The sequence below is a fragment of the Pseudophryne corroboree genome, chromosome 6 (genome assembly GCF_028390025.1).
Source record: "Pseudophryne corroboree isolate aPseCor3 chromosome 6, aPseCor3.hap2, whole genome shotgun sequence".
NCBI classification, from domain to species: Eukaryota; Metazoa; Chordata; class Amphibia; order Anura; family Myobatrachidae; genus Pseudophryne; species Pseudophryne corroboree.
The window spans coordinates 602,526,540-602,547,819 of record NC_086449.1 but is presented as its reverse complement, the minus strand read 5'-3'; the positions used below and the strand labels follow the sequence as shown (position 1 = coordinate 602,547,819).

The following is a 21,280-nucleotide window of genomic DNA, read 5'->3' as shown; positions in this document are numbered from 1 at the left end:
GCTTTAGTTATTTTAGGCTGCAACTTTGCCTCATCGTCACTGGAGTCAGATTCCGTGTCGACATCTGTGTCAACTATCTGGGATAGTGTGCGCTTTTGAGACCCTGACGGCCTCTGCGCTGTAGGATCAGGCATGGGTTGAGACCCTGACTGTACCCCGGTTACAGTTTTATCCAATCTGTTATGCAAGGAGTTTACATTATCATTTAACACCTTCCACATATCCATCCAATCAGGTGTCGGCACAGTCGGCGGCGACACCACACTCAGCTGCACTTGTTCTGCCTCCACGTATCCTTCCTCATCAAACATGTCGACACAGGCGTACCGACACACAGCACACACATAGGGAATGCTCTGACTGAGGACAGGACCCCACAAAGGCTTTTGGGGAGACAGAGAGAGTATGCCAGCACACACTCCAGCGCTATATAACCCAGGGATTACACTGTACCTTAGTGTTTACCCTGTAGCTGCGATATATATATATATATATATGTGTATGTATGTATGTATGTATGTATGTATGTATGTATGTATGTATGTATGTATGTATGTATGTATGTATGTATATGTATGTGTATGTATGTATGTATGTATGTATGTATGTGTATATATATGTATGTGTATATATATGTATGTGTATATATATGTATGTGTATATATATGTATGTGTATATATATATATATATATATATATATATATATATATATATATATATATATACATACACACACACACACATACACATACATACATACATACATACTGCGCCTAAATTTAATTCCCCCCCCCCCCCCCTCTCTTTTTTACCCTTTAATGCACCTGTATACTGCAGGGGAGAGTCCTTCCAGCGGAGCTGTGAAGAGAAAATGGCGCTGGTGTGCTAAGGAAGAAGGCCCCGCCCCCTCAGCGGCGGGCTTCTGTCCCGCTTTAATGTGTAAAAAATGGCGGAGGCTCGGGCATATATAAAGTCCCAGTGAGTGAGTGAATATATATATATATATATATATATATATATATATATATATATATATATATATATATATATATATATATATATATATATATATATATATATATATATATAGAAAGTATTTTGTTAGGTTTTTTATTTTCAGAGAGCTTCTGCTGGCAACAGACACTCTGCTACGAGGGACTGAGGGGAGAGAAGCAAACCTACTCACGGCAGCTAGGTAGCGCTTCTTAGGCTACTGGACACCATTAGCTCCAGAGGGATCGAACACAGGTACCTAACCTTGATCGTCTGTTCCCGGAGCCACGCCGCCGTCCACCTCGCAGAGCCAGAAGAACAGAAGCATGAAGACATCGAAATCCGTGGCTGAAGACTCCTGTCTTCACTTAAGGTAGCGCACAGCACTGCAGCTGTGCGCCATTGCTCCCACAGCACACTCCGGTCACTGTAGGGCGCAGAGGGGGGCGCCCTGGGCAGCAATTAAGTACCTTTTTGGCAAAAAGATTATATATATATATATATATATATATATATATATATATATATATATATATATATATATATATATATATATATATATATATATATATATATATATATATATATATATATTTTCTAGCAAGCTCAGGAGAGCCCACTAGGAGCACACACCTCTGGCCGGGCACAGATTCTAACTGAGGTCTGGAGGAGGGGCATAGAGGGAGGAGCCAGTCCACACCAGATAGTACTAAATCTTTCTTTAGAGTGCCCAGTCTCCTGCGGAGCCCGCTATTCCCCATGGTCCTTACGGAGTCCCCAGCATCCACTAGGACGTTAGAGAAACAAGGATTCCATAAGAGATTCAAGGTGCAGTCAGCTTATTACGTTGTGCATTTTAGTCCATTTATGGCATGCTGATTCTGCTGCCACCTCCATAGGCTGCGAGTAGAATCAGTCTTCGAAATGTAACGCACAAAGTCACCAGAAGCAGTTCAGGCAATTTCCCACGGCTAACTGAATCGGGCTGCCGATGTTGGCATAAAAGTGAACAATCTACTCCAAGCATCAACAAATACCAATTGTCTGTACTAGCAGACAAAGGGGGACGAAAGAAAAAGAAAAACCCCAGAGGGTTTTTTTTTTTAATGGTATATGGGTCAACTACACGTTGCAAGCCACTGTGCAGAACATTACTTACAGTGTAGGAGACAAAACATAGCCCTATGTTATATACAAATTGGATTGAAGCAATTTAGCAGGCCATTAATCTATAATTAGGAAGGATGACGTGAGACTACTTCAAGAGAAAATAAGAATTTACTTACCGATAATTCTATTTCTCATAGTCCGTAGTGGATGCTGGGGACTCCGTAAGGACCATGGGGATAGCGGCTCCGCAGGAGACTGGGCACATCTAAAGAAAGCTTTAGGACTATCTGGTGTGCACTGGCTCCTCCCCCTATGACCCTCCTCCAAGCCTCAGTTAGGATACTGTGCCCGGACGAGCGTACACAATAAGGAAGGATTTTGAATCCCGGGTAAGACTCATACCAGCCACACCAATCACACCGTATAACCTGTGATCTGAACCCAGTTAACAGCATGATAACAGAGGAGCCTCTGAAAGATGGCTCAACAATAATAACCCGATTTTTGTAACAATAACTATGTACAAGTATTGCAGACAATCACCACTTGGGATGGGCGCCCAGCATCCACTACGGACTATGAGAAATAGAATTATCGGTAAATAAATTCTTATTTTCTCTAACGTCCTAAGTGGATGCTGGGGACTCCGTAAGGACCATGGGGATTATACCAAAGCTCCCAAACGGGCGGGAGAGTGCGGATGACTCTGCAGCACCAAATGAGAGAACTCCAGGTCCTCCTCAGCCAGGATATCAATTTTGTAGAATCTTACAAACGTATTTGCTCCTGACCAAGTAGCTGCTCGGCAAAGTTGTAAAGCCGAGACCCCTCGGGCAGCCGCCCAAGATGAGCCCACCTTCCTTGTGGAGTGGGCATTTACAGATTTTTGGCTGTGGCAGGTATGCCACAGAATGTGCAAGCTGAATTGTACTACAAATCCAACGAGCAATAGTCTGCTTAGAAGCAGGAGCACCCAGCTTGTTGGGTGCATACAGGATAAACAGCGAGTCAGTTTTCCTGACTCCAGCCGTCCTGGAAACATATTTTCAGGGCACTGACAACGTCTAGCAACTTGGAGGCCTCCAAGTCCCTAGTAGCCGCAGGCACCACAAATAGGTTGGTTCAGGTGAAACGCTGAAACCACCATGGGGAGAAACTGAGGACGAGTCCTCAATTCCACCCTGTCCGAATGGAAAATCAGATAAGGGCTTTTTCAGGATAAAGCCGCCAATTCTGACACGCGCCTGGCCCAGGCCAGGGCCAACAGCATGACCACTTTTCATGTGAGATATTTTAACTCCACAGATTTAAGTGGTTCCAACCAATGTGACTTTTGGAACCCAAAACTACATTGAGATCCCAAAGTGCCACTGGAGGCACAAAAGGAGGCTGTATATGCAGTACCCCTGTTACAAACGTCTGAACTTCAGGGACTGAAGCTAGTTCTTTTTGGAAGAAAATTGACAGGGCCGAAATTTGAACCTTAATGGACCCCAATTTCAGGCCCATAGACACTCCTGTTTACAGGAAATGTAGGAATCGACCCAGTTGAATTTCCTCCGTCGGGCCTTACTGGCCTCGCACCACGCAACATATTTTCGCCAATTGCGGTGATAATGTTTTTGCGGTTACATCCTTCCTGGCTTTGATCAGGATAGGGATGACTTCATCCGGAATGCCTTTCCTTCAGGATCCGGCGTTCAACCGCCATGCCGTCAAACGCAGCCGCGGTAAGTCTTGGAACAGACAGGGTCCTTGCTGGAGCAGGTCCCTTCTTAGAGGTAGAGGTCACGGATCCTCCGTGAGCATCTCTTGAAGTTCCGGTTACCAAGTCCTTCTTGGCCAATCCGGAGCCACGAATATAGTGCTTACTCCTCTCCATCTTATCAATCTCAGTACCTTGGGTATGAGAGGCAGAGGAGGGAACACATACCCTGACTGGTACACCCACGGTGTTACCAGAGCGTCTACAGCTTATTGCCTGAGGGTCCCTGGACCTGGCGCAATACCTGTCGAGTTTTTAATCATGTGGAAGACTTCTGGGTGAAGTCCCCACTCTCCCGGGGGGAGGTCGTGCTGAGGAAGTCTGCTTCCCAGTTGTCCACTCCCGGAATGAATACTGCTGACAGTGCTATCACATGATTTTCCGCCTAGCGAAGAATCCTTGCAGCTTCTGCCATTGCCCTCCTGCTTCTTGTGCCACCCCGTCTGTTTACGTGGGTGACTGCCGTGATGTTGTCCGACTGGATCAACACCGGCTGACCTTGAAGCAGAGGTCTTGCTAAGCTTAGATCATTCCTCATCCCTAGGAACAGAAGACACGTCGTCGGAACCAGGTGCGATTTTGGAATATTGAGAATCCAATCGTGCTGCCTCAACACTACCTGAGATAGTGCTACACCGACCTCCAACTGTTCCCTGGATCTTACCCTTATCAGGGAATTGTCCAAATAACGGATAACTAAAATTCACTTCCTTCGAAGGAATATCATCATTTCGGCCATTACCTTGGTAAAGACCCGGGGTGCCGTGGACCATCCATACGGCAGCGTCTGAACTGATAGTGACAGTTCTGTACCATAAACCTGAGGTACCCTTGGTGAGAAGGGTAAATTTTGACATGAAGGTAAGCATCCTCGATGTCCCGAGACATCATGTAGTCCCCTTCTTCCAGGTTCGCAATCACTGCTCTGAGTGACTCAATCTTGAATTTGAACCTCTGTATGTAAGTGTTCAAAGATTTTAGATTTAGAATCGGTCTCACCGAGCCGTCCGGCTTCGGTACCACAACAGTGTGGAATAATACCCCGTTCCCTGTTGCAGGAGGGGTATCTTGATTATCACCTGCTGGGAATACAGCTTGTGAATGGCTTCCAAAACTGTCTCCCTGTCAGAAGGAGACATCGGTAAAGCCAACTTTAGGAAACGGCGAGGGGGAGACGTCTCGAATTCTAATTTGTACCCCTGAGATATCACCTGAAGGATCCATGGGTCTACTTGCGAGTGAGCCCACTGCGCGCTGAAATTCATTGAGACGGGCCCCCCACCGTGCCTGATTCTGCTTGTAAAGCCCCAGCGTATACTGAGGGCTTGGCAGAGGCGGGAGAGGGTTTCTGTTCCTGGGAACTGGCTGATTTCTGCAGCCTTTTTCCTCTCCCTCTGTCACGGGGCAGAAATGAGGAACCTTTTGCCCGCTTGTCCACGAAAAGACTGCGCCTGATAATACGGCGTCTTCTCATGTTGAGAGGCGACCTGGGGTACAAACATGGAATTCCCAGCTGTTGCCGTGGCCACCAGATCTGAAAGACCGACCCCAAATACCTCCTCCCCTTAATAAAGCAATACTTCCAAATGCCGTTTGGAATACGCATCACCTGACCACTGACGTGTCCATAACCCTCTACTGGTAGAAATGGACAACGCGCTTAGACTTGATGCCAGTCGGCAAATATTCCGCTGTGCATCACGCATATATAGAAATGCATCTTTTAAATGCTCTATAGGCAAAAATATACTGTCCCTATCTAGGGTATCAATATTTTCAGTCAGGGAATCCGACCACGCCAACCCAGCACTGCACATCCAGGCTGAGGCGATTGCTGGTCGCAGTATAACACCAGTATGTGTGTAAATACATTTTAGGATACCCTCCTGCTTTCTATCAGCAGGATCCTTAAGGGCGGCCATCTCAGGCGAAGGTAGAGCCCTTACAAGCGTGTGAGCGCTTTATCCACCCTAGGGGGTGTTTCCCAACGCACCCTAACCCCCTGGCGGGAAAGGATATAATGCCAATAACATTTTAGAAATTATCAGTTGTTATCGGGGGAAACCCACGCATCATCACACACCTCATTTAATTTCTCAGATTCAGGAAAACTACAGGTAGTTTTTCCTCACCGAACATAATACCCCTTTTTTGGTGGTACTCGTATTATCAGAAATGTGTAAAACATTTTTCATTGCCTCAATCATGTAACGTGTGGCCCTACTGGAAGTCACATTCGTCTCTTCACCGTCGACACTGGAGTCAGTATCCGTGTCGGCGTCTATATCTGCCATCTGAGGTAACGGGCGCTTTAGAGCCCCTGACGGCTTAGGAGACGTCTGGACAGGCACAAGCTGAGTAGCCGGCTGTCTCATGTCAACCACTGTCTTTTATACAGAGCTGACACTGTCACGTAATTCCTTCCAACAGTTCATCCACTCAGGTGTCGACCCCCTAGGGGGTGACATCACTATTACAGGCAATCTGCTCCGTCTCCACATCATTTTTCTCCTCATACATGTCGACACAAAAGTACCGACATACAGCACACACACAGGGAATGCTCTGATAGAGGACAGGACCCCACTAGCCCTTTGGGGAGACAGAGGGAGAGTTTGCCAGCACACACCAGAGCGCTATATATAGCTATATATATATATATATATATATATATATATATATATATATATATATATACACACACACACACACAGGGATAACATTATATAAGTGTTTTTCCCCTTATAGCTGCTGTATAGTTAATACTGCGCCTAATTAGTGCCCCCCTCTCTTTTTTAACCCTTTCTGTAGTGTAGTGACTGCAGGGGAGAGCCAGGGAGCTTCCCTCCAACGGAGCTGTGAGGGAAAATGGCGCCAGTGTGCTAAGGAGATAAGGCCGCCGATAAGGGGGCGGAGCCTATCACCCGTTTTTCTATGTATTCTGGCAGGGGTTAAATGCATCCATATAGCCCAGGAGCTATATGTGATGCATTTTTTTGCCATCCAAGGTGTTTTTATTGCGTCTCAGGGCGCCCCCCCCCCAGCGCCCTGCACCCTCAGTGACCGAAGTGTGAAGTGTGCTGAGAGCAATGGCGCACAGCTGCAGTGCTGTGCGCTACCTTGTTGAAGACAGGACGTCTTCTGCCGCCGATTTTCCGGACCTCTTCTGCCTTCTGGCTCTGTAAGGGGGCCGGCGGCGCGGCTCTGGGACCCATCCAAGCTGGGCCTGTGATCGTCCCTCTGGAGCTAATGTCCAGTAGCCTAAGAAGCCCAATCCACTCTGCACGCAGGTGAGTTCGCTTCTTCTCCCCTTAGTCCCTCGATGCAGTGAGCCTGTTGCCAGCAGGTCTCACTGAAAATAAAAAACCTAAACTAAAACTTTCACTAAGAAGCTCAGGAGAGCCCCTAGTGTGCACCCTTCTCGTTCGGGCACAGAGATCTAACGGAGGCTTGGAGGAGGGTCATAGGGGGAGGAGCCAGTGCACACCAGATAGTCCTAAAGCTTTCTTTAGATGTGCCCAGTCTCCTGCGGAGCCGCTATCCCCATGGTCCTTACGGAGTCCCCAGCATCCACTTAGGACGTTAGAGAAACAGTGGTTTGATGAATACTGTATGTATAGTTGGGCAGCAAATGTTTTTGTGCCCAAGATCTACCAGTGGCCATACATTGAGCATTCATTTGTAAACCTTTTTAGCTTACCCAAGAGCCCCCCTTGTTTTTAGCATGCCCATTAGCAATGGACGACTACAGTTATTCAATTGTTTGGACATGACAGACACATGCCTTGAAAAAGATACTGTGAAGTATTGAAACGCGTTGGATTATGGTCGTTTGGAGTCTGGAACGGATCCATAGGAGGATTTTGCGAGGTGCTAGGGACGCCTGGTTTGAATTTCTATCTGCCTTGTTAATTCTGTTTTATGGTGAGAGTCCAGTCATCTAATCTGGCATTTTTTATTTTATTAAAGCAATATTATACTATGTTTGCTTTTATCCTTTTCATGAGATCTCTGTGAATGAAGTGATGTATGGATGAAAATTTGTAACTACATTAAGGAATATATCCTCTCCCTTCCAATGTGCATATTGTCTATTTTTTAGACATTACCCTATGGTACGGATTCCACCTACACACATAAATATAATTGTTTTATGTTATCAGTATTACACTATTTGTATTTTATATCTTTGGTTTGAGGGCAAAAATTGATGATAAACAGGTCATCTAGAAGTACCCCCAAGAATTGCATCAGCGCCTGAAGACAACTTGGTGATATTCTTTCTTTTTAATCGTTTTTTGGGTGTGTGGTGACACCTTTTTCACTGAGCAGTCAATAGGCAGCTATTAGCGCACTATACGTCTTCACTTTTTGTTAAATTATTGCGCTCGACAACCCGGCATGAACAAGGTTTAGACGTGTAAAGTGGCTACACCTATGCAAAGTACTGGTTTGTGCCCCCAAATAACAGACTTTTTGTGGATTTCTGCTTACCACCTCTGGAGGCTGCGAGCATAAATCATGCGGTCGCACCCAAACAGCTCAGTCAGGCGCCCAGTACTAACAGGCGCGCTAAAAGGAGCTAAATACCCCCAAACACAGTCAGGCTCTCGACTGTACAAAAAACCATTATGAGGCATAAAAGGTAAACAACTTGCTAATGTTGGTTTAAAGAAAACAAAAGTTATGCCTTACCGGATGTGTGGGATGCCAACTCCGCCTTGCAATATTTTATAAAGTTTGCTTTCATACAACAACTGGGGATGACGGGCTTTCTGTGACTCCAGCTTTACAGCAACCTCCTGCAAGAAAAATTCAGATGTCAGGAGACAAATCACCCCCTTCTGAGCATAGAAAAACAATTCTCTACCTATCGTCTACTAGCGCATTACGGATAGAAGAAACAAGAGGTCGCACAACCTGCAGTCAAGTGATGATCTGTTTGACTTAATAATGGCCTAGTAACTAGGCCAGGTAATCTTTTAGAATTCCATTGAATAATTTGTATTCAATGTAATAACACAAAGAAGCAGTCTTAGATCAAAATAAAGTTAACATAGGAGAAACAAACTTTTCTTCATCCATTAAGGGGCACAGGGATCAATGCTCTCACAGCTGCTCTGACACCCAGCCGCAAAGACTAGGTCAGTGACTTCCACCACAAGACTCCAGGAGGGGATGGACACCACTGCTCCTGGTGCCCGCAGCCAGACCCTGGGCAGGTAAGGTACCCGCATCATTGCGACTATTCACCGCTGATGGCTCCCAGGGCAACAAGTCACCGCTACTGCGGTGAGGCTACAGTTCCTGGAAGTTATCAACCACACGGAAGCCAGACACAGCTTGTTTGCCCCTCCACCACCCCTTTTACAGAGAGTACTGGGCCTGTCTGTTTACCTCACTCTACCAGTCAGGTTACATATCTGCTGTCAGGGCTGTTTTGTGCACAATATTTGTCCATTGGTTTTTGACAAGATGCATTGAATGCTACTGTGTGTATTTTATCTGTGTACCTGGCGGTTGAAATAATTATCTATACATACAATAAATATATCAGCTTATAGCCTTTTTAGTTACACCAAATAGTGAAACTCTCGGGTCTCTTTCACACAGAAAATAAGGGCGTCAGCTTAGTGACCAGTGTGATCTGGGCTTCTCTCACTATAGCCCCGCATATTAACCGATTTGTGGCGCATACCATTCATTGCACCACCCCGTAGAGTGCACATAACTGTTTTAACTTTGGAGTGCGGGGACATTCTTGGCTGACTTTAAGCACCCTGTGAGGAGGGTCCTCCTGTTCTGTGCAGTTTGGAGATTGCACTAATGTACTTCCTGTTATCACAGGTCTCCATGCCAAGGTTTCACAGCTATGCAGAGGGGGTTCCTTACGGGCATGATGGCCACTCAGGAACCGGCATTACTCAGTTTGTACTTTGACGCTGACACAGGTAACGTCTCAGCTTCCCCTGCTAGCGTAACCCTGTGCGCACCTGCAATCAGCACAGTTGATCCCAAGTGGTCTTGAGTGCAGGCTTCAAACCTGTACAGGTGCCAGTACCTTGTGGACGCAAGCTAGAAAATAAGAATTTACTTACCGATAATTCTATTTCTCGTAGTCCGTAGTGGATGCTGGGGACTCCGTCAGGACCATGGGGATTAGCGGCTCCGCAGGAGACAGGGCACAAAAGTAAAAGCTTTAGGATCAGGTGGTGTGCACTGGCTCCTCCCCCTATGACCCTCCTCCAAGCCTCAGTTAGGATACTGTGCCCGGACGAGCGTACACAATAAGGAAGGATTTTGAATCCCGGGTAAGACTCATACCAGCCACACCAATCACACTGTACAACCTGTGATCTGAACCCAGTTAACAGCATGATAACAGCGGAGCCTCTGAAAAGATGGCTCACAACAATAATAACCCGATTTTTGTAACAATAACTATGTACAAGTATTGCAGACAATCACCACTTGGGATGGGCGCCCAGCATCCACTACGGACTACGAGAAATAGAATTATCGGTAAGTAAATTCTTATTTTCTCTGACGTCCTAAGTGGATGCTGGGGACTCCGTCAGGACCATGGGGATTATACCAAAGCTCCCAAACGGGCGGGAGAGTGCGGATGACTCTGCAGCACCGAATGAGAGAACTCCAGGTCCTCCTCAGTCAGGGTGTGCCCCTGACCAAGTATCAGCTCGGCAAAGTTGTAAAGCCGAGACCCCTCGGGCAGCCGCCCAAGATGAGCCCACCTTCCTTGTGGAATGGGCATTTACATATTTTGGCTGTGGCAGGCCTGCCACAGAATGTGCAAGCTGAATTGTACTACACATCCAACTAGCAATCGTCTGCTTAGAAGCAAGAGCACCCAGTTTGTTGGGTGCATACAGGATAACAGCAAGTCAGTCTTCCTGACTCCAGCCGTCCTGGAAACTATATTTTCAGGGCCCTGACAACATCTAGCAACTTGGAGTCCTCCAAGTCCCTAGTAGCCGCAGGTACCACAATAAGCTGGTTCGGGTGAAACACTGACACCACCTTAGGGAGAAACTGGGGATGAGTCCGCAGCTCTGCCCTGTCCGAATGGACAATCAGATATGGGCTTTTTGAGACAAACGCCGCCAATTCTGACACTCGCCTGGCCGAGGCCAGGGCCAACAGCATGGTCACTTTCCCTGTGAGATATTTCAAATCCACAGATTTGAGCGGTTTAAACCAATGTGATTTTAGGAATCCCAGAACTACGTTGAGATCCAACAGTGCCACTGGAGGCACAAAAGGGGGTTGTATATGCAGTACTCCCTTGACAAACTTCTGGACTTCAGGAACTAAAGCCAATTCTTTCTGGAAGAAAATCGACAGGGCCGAAATTTGAACCTTAATGGACCCCAATTTGAGGCCCATAGACACTCCTGTTTGCAGGAAATGCAGGAAACGACCGAGTTGAAATTTCTTCATGGGGCCTTCCTGGCCTCACACCACGCAACATATTTTCGCCACATGTGGTGATAATGTTGTGCGGTCACCTCCTTCCTGGCTTTGACCAGGGTAGGAATGACCTCTTCCGGAATGCCTTTTTCCCTTAGGATCCGGCGTTCAACCGCCATGCCGTCAAACGCAGCCGCGGTAAGTCTTGGAACAGACATGGTACTTGCTGAAGCAAGTCCCTTCTTAGCGGCAGAGGCCATGAGTCCTCTGTGAGCATCTCTTGAAGTTCCGGGTACCAAGTCCTTCTTGGCCAATCCGGAGCCACGAGTATAGTTCTTACTCCTCTACGTCTTATAATTCTCAATACCTTGGGTATGAGAAGCAGAGGAGGGAAGACATACACCGACTGGTACACCCACGGTGTTACCAGAACGTCCACAGCTATTGCCTGAGGGTCTTTTGACCTGGCGCAATACTTGTCCAGTTTTTTGTTCAGGCGGGACGCCATCATGTCCACCTTTGGTCTTTTCCAACGGTTCACAATCATGTGGAAGACTTCCCGATGAAGTCCCCACTCTCCCGGGTGGAGGTTGTGCCTGCTGAGGAAGTCTGCTTCCCAGTTGTCCACTCCCGGAATGAACACTGCTGACAGTGCTATCACATGATTTTCCGCCCAGCGAAAAATCCTTGCAGTTTCTGCCATTGCCCTCCTGCTTCTTGTGCCGCCCTGTCTGTTTACGTGGGCGACTGCCGTGATGTTGTCCCACTGGATCAATACCGGCTGACCTTGAAGCAGAGGTCTTGCTAAGCTTAGAGCATTGTAAATTGCCCTTAGCTCCAGTATATTTATGTGGAGAAAAATCTCCAGACTTGATCACACTCCCTGGAAATTTTTTTTCCCTGTGTGACTGCTCCCCAGCCTCTCAGGCTGGCCTCCGTGGTCACCAGCATCCAATCCTGAATGCCGAATCTGCGGCCATCTAGAAGATGAGCACTCTGTAACCACCACAGGAGAGACACCCCTGTCCCTGGAGACAGGGTTATCCGCTGATGCATCTGAAAATGCGATCCGGACCATTTGTCCAGCAGATCCCACTGAAAAGTTCTTGCGTGGAATCTGCCGAATGGAATCGCTTCGTAATAAGCCACCATTTTTCCCAGGACTCTTGTGCAATGATGCACTGACACTTTTCCTGGTTTTAGGAGGTTCCTGACTAGCTCGGATAACTCCCTGGCTTTCTCCTCCGGGAGAAACACCTTTTTCTGGACTGTGTCCAGAACCATCCCTAGGAACAGCAGACGTGTCGTCGGAAACGGCTGCGATTTTGGATATTTAGAATCCACCCGTGCTGTCGTAGAACTACTTGAGATAGTGCTACTCCGACTTCCAACTGTTCTCTGGACCTTGCCCTTATCAGGAGATCGTCCAAGTAAGGGATAATTAAGACGCCTTTTCTTTGAAGAAGAATCATCATTTCGGCCATTACTTTGGTAAAGACCCGGGGTGCCGTGGACAAACCAAACGGCAGCGTCTGAAACTGATAGAGACAGTTCCGTACCACGAACCTGAGGTACCCTTGGTGAGAAGGGCAATTTGGGACATGGAGGTAAGCATCCTTGATGTCTAGGGACACCATATAGTCCCCTTCTTCCTGGTTCGCTATCACTGCTCTGAGTGACTCCATCTTGATTTGAACCTTTGTATGTAAGTGTTCAAAGATTTCCCATTTAGAATAGGTCTCACCGAGCCGTCTGGCTTCAGTACCACAATATAGTGTGGAATAATACCCCTTTCCTTGTTGTAGGAGGGGTACTTTGATTATCACCTGCTGGGAATACAGCTTGTGAATTGTTTCCAATACTGCCTCCCTGTCGGAGGAAGACGTTGGTAAAGCAGACATCAGGAGCCTGCGAGGGGGAGACGTCTCGAATCTCCAGTCTGTACCCCTGGGATACTACTTGTAGGATCCAGGGGTCCACTTGCAAGTGAGCCCACTACGCGCTGAAACTCTTGAGACGACCCCCCACCGCACTTGAGTCCGCTTGTACGGCCCCAGCGTCATGCTGAGGACTTGGCAGAAGCTGTGGAGGGCTTCTGTTCCTGGGAATGGGCTGCCTGCTGCAGTCTTCTTCCCTTTCCTCTATCCCTGGGCAGATATGATTGGCCTTTTGCCCGCTTGCCCTTATGGGGACGAAAGGACTGAGGCTGAAAAGACGGTGTCTTTTTCTGCTGAGATGTGATTTGGGGTAAAAAAGGTGGATTTTCCAGCTGTTGCCGAGGCCACCAGGTCCGATGGACCGACCCCAAATAACTCCTCCCCTTTATACGGCAATACTTCCATGTGCCGTTTGGAATCTGCATCACCTGACCACTGTCGTGTCCATAAACATCTTCTGGCAGATATGGACATCGCACTTACTCTTGATGCCAGAGTGCAAATATCCCTCTGTGCATCTCGCATATATAGAAATGCATCCTTTAAATGCTCTATAGTCAATAAAATACTGTCCCTGTCAAGGGTATCAATATTTTCAGTCAGGGAATCCGACCAAGCCACCCCAGCGCTGTACATCCAGGCTGAGGCGATCGCTGGTCGCACTATAACACCAGTATGTGTGTATATACCTTTTTAGGATATTTTCCAGCCTCTCAGCTGGCTCCTTGAGGGCGGCCCTATCTGGAGACGGTACCGCCACTTGTTTTTATAAGCGTGTGAGCGCCTTATCCACCCTAAAGGGTGTTTCCCAACGCGCCCTAACTTCTGGCGGGAAAGGGTATACCGCCAATAATTTTCTATCGGGGGAAACCCACGCATCATCACACACTTCATTTAATTTATCTGATTCAGGAAAAACTACAGGTAGTTTTTTCACACCCCACATAATACCCTTCTTGTGGTACTTGTAGTATCAGAAATATGTAACACCTCCTTCATTGCCCTTAACATGTAACGTGTGGCCCTAAAAGAAAATTACGTTTGTTTCTTCACCGTCGACACTGGAGTCAGTGTCCGTGTCTGTGTCGACCGACTGAGGTAAATGAGTGTTTTACAGCCCCTGACGGTGTTTGAGACGCCTGGACAGGTACTAATTTGTTTGCCGGCCGTCTCATGTCGTCAACCGACCTTGCAGCGTGTTGACATTATCACGTAATTCCTTAAATAAGCCATCCATTCCGGTGTCGACTCCCTAGAGAGTGACATCACCATTTCAGGCAATTGCTCCGCCTCCTCACCAACATCGTCCTCATACATGTCGACACACACGTACCGACACAGCACACACACAGGGAATGCTCTGATAGAGGACAGGACCCCACTAGCCCTTTGGGGAGACAGAGGGAGAGTTTGCCAGCACACACCAAAAACGCTATAATTATACAGGGACAACCTTTATATAAGTGTTTTTCCCTTATAGCATTTTAATATATATATATATATACACACATATCGCCAAATAAGTGCCCCCCCTCTCTGTTTTAACCCTGTTTCTGTAGTGCAGTGCAGGGGAGAGCCTGGGAGCCTTCCCACCAGCATTTCTGTGAGGGAAAATGGCGCTGTGTGCTGAGGAGAATAGGCCCCGCCCCCTTTTCGGCGGGCTTCTTCTCCCGTTTTTCTGAGACCTGGCAGGGGTTAAATACATCCATATAGCCCCCAGGGGCTATATGTGATGTATTTTTAGCCAGAATAAGGTACTATCATTGCTGCCCAGGGCGCCCCCCCCCAGCGCCCTGCACCCTCAGTGACCGCTGCTATGAAGTGTGCTGACAACAATGGCGCACAGCTGCAGTGCTGTGCGCTACCTTATGAAGACTGAAGAGTCTTCTGCCGCCGTTTCTGGACCTTCACTTTTCGGCATCTGCAAGGGGGGTCGGCGGCGCGGCTCCGGGACGAACCCCAGGGTGAGACCTGTGTCTCGACTCCCTCTGGAGCTAATGGTGTCCAGTAGCCTAAGAAGCCAATCCATCCTGCACGCAGGTGAGTTCACTTCTCTCCCCTAAGTCCCTCGTAGCAGTGAGCCTGTTGCCAGCAGGACTCACTGAAAATAAAAAAACCTAACAAACTTTTACTCTAAGCAGCTCTTTAGGAGAGCCACCTAGATTGCACCCTTCTCGGCCGGGCACAAAAATCTAACTGAGGCTTGGAGGAGGGTCATAGGGGGAGGAGCCAGTGCACACCACCTGATCCTAAAGCTTTTACTTTTGTGCCCTGTCTCCTGCGGAGCCGCTAATCCCCATGGTCCTGACGGAGTCCCCAGCATCCACTTAGGACGTCAGAGAAACACGGCTTAGCTCTCCGGCACGCTGTTGATCCGACCAGGAGACTAGTGGCTCAGCCACCTGTGAAACCCCTCACTGCCAGACTATTCTGCGTCCCTAACAGACTTCGATGCACTAGTCGGGGCAGTTGGAACATCTCCTCGAAACTAGACTCTGCTTTTAGCGTTTAGAGGAAGAATTACATCAGTTCCCCTCGCAACTTCTCTGTACGCATATGTGGATAACACATTAGATAAGGCTTTGTGATCAATTTATTGTTATGATTGCATTACCTTAAAATTATATTTATAGGGCCCAATCCTATTAGAAGCAAGCGGGGAGGGAGGCGAGTTGCCATTGCAGTAGTGGAAACTCAGGCACTAGTACTGCAACTCGGCCGTCTCACAGCCTGATCTCACCACTGACTTGCTAAATTTTATACGCAGCCCTAGGAGGCTGCAAACAAATCTATGAGGAAGAAATAAATTGTTTTAGGTGCCCAATGAAGCAAGTGATTTGTTGCTCGTTCAAGCACTAACAGATTCCGATGCCAGCATTTCAGCCCGCACCCAGCACTTTAGTTAAGTTAAGCAGCTATATGTGGCAAATCCCGGACTGCCTGCGCGTGATTGGCCCAAAAACACCCCCACCCCTCAAAAAAAAAAAAAAAAAAATTGCTCCCACTGCCAACCGCCACTTTAGATGGGATATTCGATGCATAAAACAACACCCCCCCCCCCCCCCCCCCTCACAAATGAGGCCGGAGGTACCATATGTGCGGCAAATAGCTGCATCTACTCGTGGCTAATATACCGAGTCCAGAGACTGAAAGGATGTTTTGAGATGGATGACGCCACACAACCATGCATCTTGTTGCGATTTCCTGACCCACACGATACCTGGATCGACGAATTAGGAATATTAAACTAGATTAAAAAAAAACTTGATTCTCCCGATACAATCAGCACTAATATATATGGGAGCCTTTAGTCTGAACTTAGGATACAGTGGGCCAGATGTGTGAAAGTGCGCTGTGGTTCCCGCTGACCACAGCGCACCTTAAGGCAGCATTTAGCGCAGCATCCATATGTATGATCGGCATGTTAGCGCCGTATGCCCTGGCCGCCGTGCGCCCCCGCCACTTACCACTTCTCCGCAGTACTGGATGGGAGACGAAGAGCAGAGGCAATGTATGATTGCCTCTGCTGTCACTTTTCGTCTCTTGTGGACGCCGGGCGTAACGCCTCCCCCAGGCAGACGATGAGTGCGAAATGTGCACTCGCTGAGTTTTTTTTTCTTTTTTTCAACAAACTTTACTGTTCGTGGCCAGTAATCTGCTGGTCCACAAACATCACCGCGCATGCGCCGGGGGCCTCCTGCGGCGCAGACAGGAAGCAGGAGAGAAGTGCGCATGCGCACAGACTGCGGCGCTGAACCCGGCCGAGCCGATGTGGGGGGTGCGCTACCGCGGGACAGGTAGGATAACGCCCTTCCACATCGGCGGGGGCCTTAATCATACATTGTGGCGGCGGCTGCGGGCGTATCACCATGATAATGTGATACGCCCCTGGACACAACGTCCGTTAGGATGTTTTTTCATACATCACCCCCATTATTACAAAGGATTAATTTAAGCAGGCCTGGACAACCTAGGGCTCTCCAGCTGTTGTGAAAGCACATATCCCAGCATGCCCTACCACAGTTTTAGCACTTTCTAATAGCAAAACTGTGGCAAGGCATGCTAGGATATCTAGTGTCACAGCAGCTGGAGAGCCATCATTGGCCAGGCGTGAACTATAGAGCCATATATATTCACCTCAATTATAAAAACAAATCCTTTCATGTAATGATACATGTGTATCTGAAAATTTTTTGATGTAGCTGGTAGCAGGTTACAGATAATTATTTATTATTACCAGTTATTTATATAGCGCACACATATTCCACAGCGCTTTACAGAGAATATTTGGCCATTCACATCAGTCCCTGCCCCAATGGAGCTTACAATCTATATACCCTACCACATGTACACACATTCGCACTAGGGTTAATTTTTGTTGGAAGCCAATTAACCTACCAGTATATTTTTGGATTGTGGGAGGAAACCGGAGTACCCGGAGGAAACCCACGCAAGTACGGGGAGAATATACAAACGCCACACAGTTAGGGCCATGGTGGGAATCGAACCCATGACCTTAGTGCTATGAGGTAGTAATGCTAACCATTACACCATCCATACTGTCCTAATAGCTTTGTGTTAAACATTGGCAAGACCAAATGAAGAGCTGTGGACAAGTGCTTACACTTGTGGTCAGCGGAAGGGAGCCACTGGGGTATACTCCACTGATCTGAACACGTTCACTTGTATAATACAAGTGTATGGCGAAAGCAGCATCAGAAAATTGCGCTGCAACATAAAACACAGTTAATGGCAGGTGGGTATGGGATACTGGAACCAATGAATGCCAAGCCTGAACAAGTTTACATATTTTTAGTAGAGAATAAAAAGTTTGCCGTACCCTGACTTCAGTGGCCAAGGGCCTTAAAAAGAAATCCTAATCTTGGAGTTTGCAAATTTACTGAATTACCATGCCATGAATGACTAGAGCTACAACAAATAGGTATTAGCATGGCCATAAACAGACGACACTTGCCCAGATTAAGAAACTGTTAGGTAATGTTAATACTTCCTCATTAGTCTGTGTGTCGGAACAGTTTGGTATGAACTTTAAATGAAAGTTGTTTTTTGTTGAAAGCCACATGTGGTTTCTACTTTTATTCATGTTATATTGTCATTATCTAAATATTATTTATACAGCACAACCTTATATTATACAGTGCTTTAAACACTTTCACTGCCCAGTGGACCCAAGTCCCTGCCCCCAAGAAATTGCAGTCCAAGGGGCAGATGTATTAACCTGGAGAAGGCATAAGGAAGTGATAAACCAGTGATATGTACAAGGTGATAAACGCACCAGCCAATCAGCTCCAATATGTAAATGAACAGTTAGGAGATAATTGACTGGTACATTATCACCTTGCACTTAACACTGCTTTATCACTGGTTTATCACTTCCTTACGCCTTCTACATGTTAATACATCTACCCCCAAATTCTCTGGCACACGCAAAACTAGTGCCCATTCAGTCACCCTCTAGTATATTTTTGGACCATGTAGGTAAACCAGGAAAAAAAAGTTATGGGGTAAACAAAAACCAATTTGGCCCTGTTCGGAAATAAACCCATGGCGATGAGAAACCAACTCTAACCATTGTGAGAATTCATATGGTTTTCATAAGAGATGTAGGGTGCATATAAAGTGATTCTGAGAAACCTTTGTCCGCAAGCGTATGCATTTCAATCTTGATCACCGCTGCTTGCTCAAAGCTAAAATAAGAACATATGCGTAATCTTCCAGGAAAAAGAGCTACCAACATCATATGATCATAAAACAAGTTTCTCTGTGACCCAGAAGTAAAACAGGTCAATATTTACCAATGGAAACAAGTGAGCATACGCTGTGTAACTGAATAAAAACTGAACCTTAAAATAAAGTTTTGTGGGTGTTTAAACTAGTGAGTTTACCCATTTCTGCCTGCACCTTATAGAGGTATGAGCAATGGGCATGGTTACTGGTGTGTGTACGCAACACAGGCAGCCATGGAACCTCACAGATAATGATGTCACACCTCAGCACTGTATGGAAGCTGGGACTGCGCATATCAGTGCTATTTAAACTTGTAACGCAGGGGTCTATTTATTAAGCCTTGGATGGAGATAAAGTCACTGGAGATAAAGTAACAGCCAATCAGCTCCTGTCATTTTTCAAACAGAGCCTGTGACATGGCAGTTAGGAGCTGATTGGCTGGTACTTTATCTCCAGTGACTTTAGCTCCATCCAAGGCTTACTAAATAGAACCCACAATTTAAAAACCGTAACAGGTTCCCCTTCTGCCCCCAGCCCTGGCAACACTGAACAGCCATGCACAGCGCTGGCAGTGGCCACAGGCGGTCACCCACACTCACGCCGGCTTACAGCGCGGCACACACAGGGTGATGCAGAGGCCGCCTGCCCGCTGTACGCCGCCATCTGCCCAGCCCGCTCCCGTAACGCCTTTACCAGCAACATATGTGTGAGCCCCATAGGCACAGGGCAGTACAGGCAGGAGATCGGCCACAGGAAAGGCTGGTGCTGTATACGGAGCTACCAAGGGGCAAAATCAGCATGTAGGCAGACTATTAACATGGGGGAGAAGCTGCGGGGCCGCAGGCAGCCATCCCCGCGCAGAGGCCGGAACAGAGCCCGCACATCCAGCAGCGGGGCACATAGCGCAGCCAGCAGGGGGCGCTAGCAGACGCCTCATTACCTCGCCATTGGTGATGTTGATCGCCAGGTAGATGTCCCCGAACGAGCCGGAGCCGATCTTCCGCACCAGCTTGTACTTCCCGCCGACTATAAACTCGGCCTTGGAGCCGCTGCTGCTCGCCATGATCCGCGGCAGTAGGGCTAGGGCGAGTCCGGGAAGCTAGGAGCAGGCCGTGCAGGATGCGAGCGGGGCCCCGGGGTGAGGGCGGGGATATTCCAGGGTACCGGGGGGCTCGGTCTCCGGACTCTTTGTTCGGCGTAGAGATGAGCGGGAATCCTCGCCGCCGCTCCCCTCAGCCTCGTTGTCCCTGCGCCCAAGCTGTGTGTGGCCCTGCCGAGCCTCCCGGACCCTTCCGCGCCGGCAGCTGTGTGCTCTTCCCTCCCTGTGTCTCTGCCGCAGCCCTCCGTTCCTGCCTTAGGCCGCCATCTTGTGTTCTCTTCTTCCTGCTCCCCCCGCTTTCTCTCCCTCACCACAAAATGCCCTCCTCCGCGCCGCAGTGAAGCCTGGGTACAGCCGATGGGAGGGCGATGTTACTACTGCTGCTGCAAGCCGCGTCCTCAGCCGCCGCCAGCCCCTGGGCCCGCCCCCTCCGTCACCTCTATGTGTGGCGTCACTCACACGCCCAGTGGTCTGGCGGCCATATTTGTCCCGGGCGCTGAATACTTGCGTCGTCGTGTATAGATTTAGAACATGTAGTATACAAGGGGGCAGGAATGACGCTGCTACACGGTCACACCAGCCCAGCGGGAGTCCGGGCTGTAGCAACGGGGCGACACCTCACTATATCGCATTCAAGTTTTCATCACATAAGAACTGTCTTGCGCCCTAGCGCAGCCTCCGTGCGCCCTACAACCGCTATTACTTATACTTTTTAAGTGTCAACTGTAAATTAGCGAAACGTCATGGCGGCGGTGACTACAGACAAAATGGCGGCTAGCTCCAGCCATTCCCGCCACACAGCGCGGTGGGCCAGGGGAAAAATGGCGGCGCTGCCGCTGGGGAGATGACGACTCGGTGTCAGACACTCCCCGAAGCCGCCGCCTTAATAACCAGCTCAGGCCGGCCCGGCCGTCACTCATACCCGCCCGCACTTGCCTCACGTGTTACTGCCGCCATTCTATCAGAGACGGTCGTGCAGCGGTATGTGTGCAGTTACCAGCTACATACCTCCCAACATGACCCTCAGCAGAAGGGACACAGTGCTCTGCTCCTGGACTTCCCTCTTAATGTATGATTGCCATCACCTGTTCTGAAACACCTTTCTTATCCATTAACCTGTTCTACACAGGTGCCGGCAATCATACATTAAGAGAAAAGTCCAGAAGCAGAGCATTGTGTCCCTCCTGGAGAGGGTCATG

General features: G+C 48.1%; 1 protein-coding gene across 6 annotated transcripts in view; it reads right to left on the bottom strand.

Annotated features, from left to right (window-relative positions):
• The window catches only part of CSNK1A1 (casein kinase 1 alpha 1), a 107,524-nt gene extending 86,813 nt beyond the window's left edge, over nt 1-20,711 (bottom strand). For 2 of the 6 annotated variants that reach the window (XM_063928037.1, XM_063928038.1), the window contains exons 1-2: nt 19,923-20,705; nt 8,565-8,671 (exon numbers count right to left, since the gene is read on the bottom strand). In XM_063928037.1, coding sequence (XP_063784107.1) covers nt 8,565-8,671; nt 19,923-20,045 — 230 coding nt within the window. In that variant the 5' untranslated portion in view covers nt 20,046-20,705. Of the gene's footprint in view, nt 1-8,564; nt 8,672-19,922 lie in introns of all 6 variants that reach the window. The other 4 variants (XM_063928036.1, XM_063928039.1, XM_063928040.1 and 1 more) reach the window with 4 other exon arrangements.
• Between the last annotated feature and the right edge of the window lie 569 nt (nt 20,712-21,280).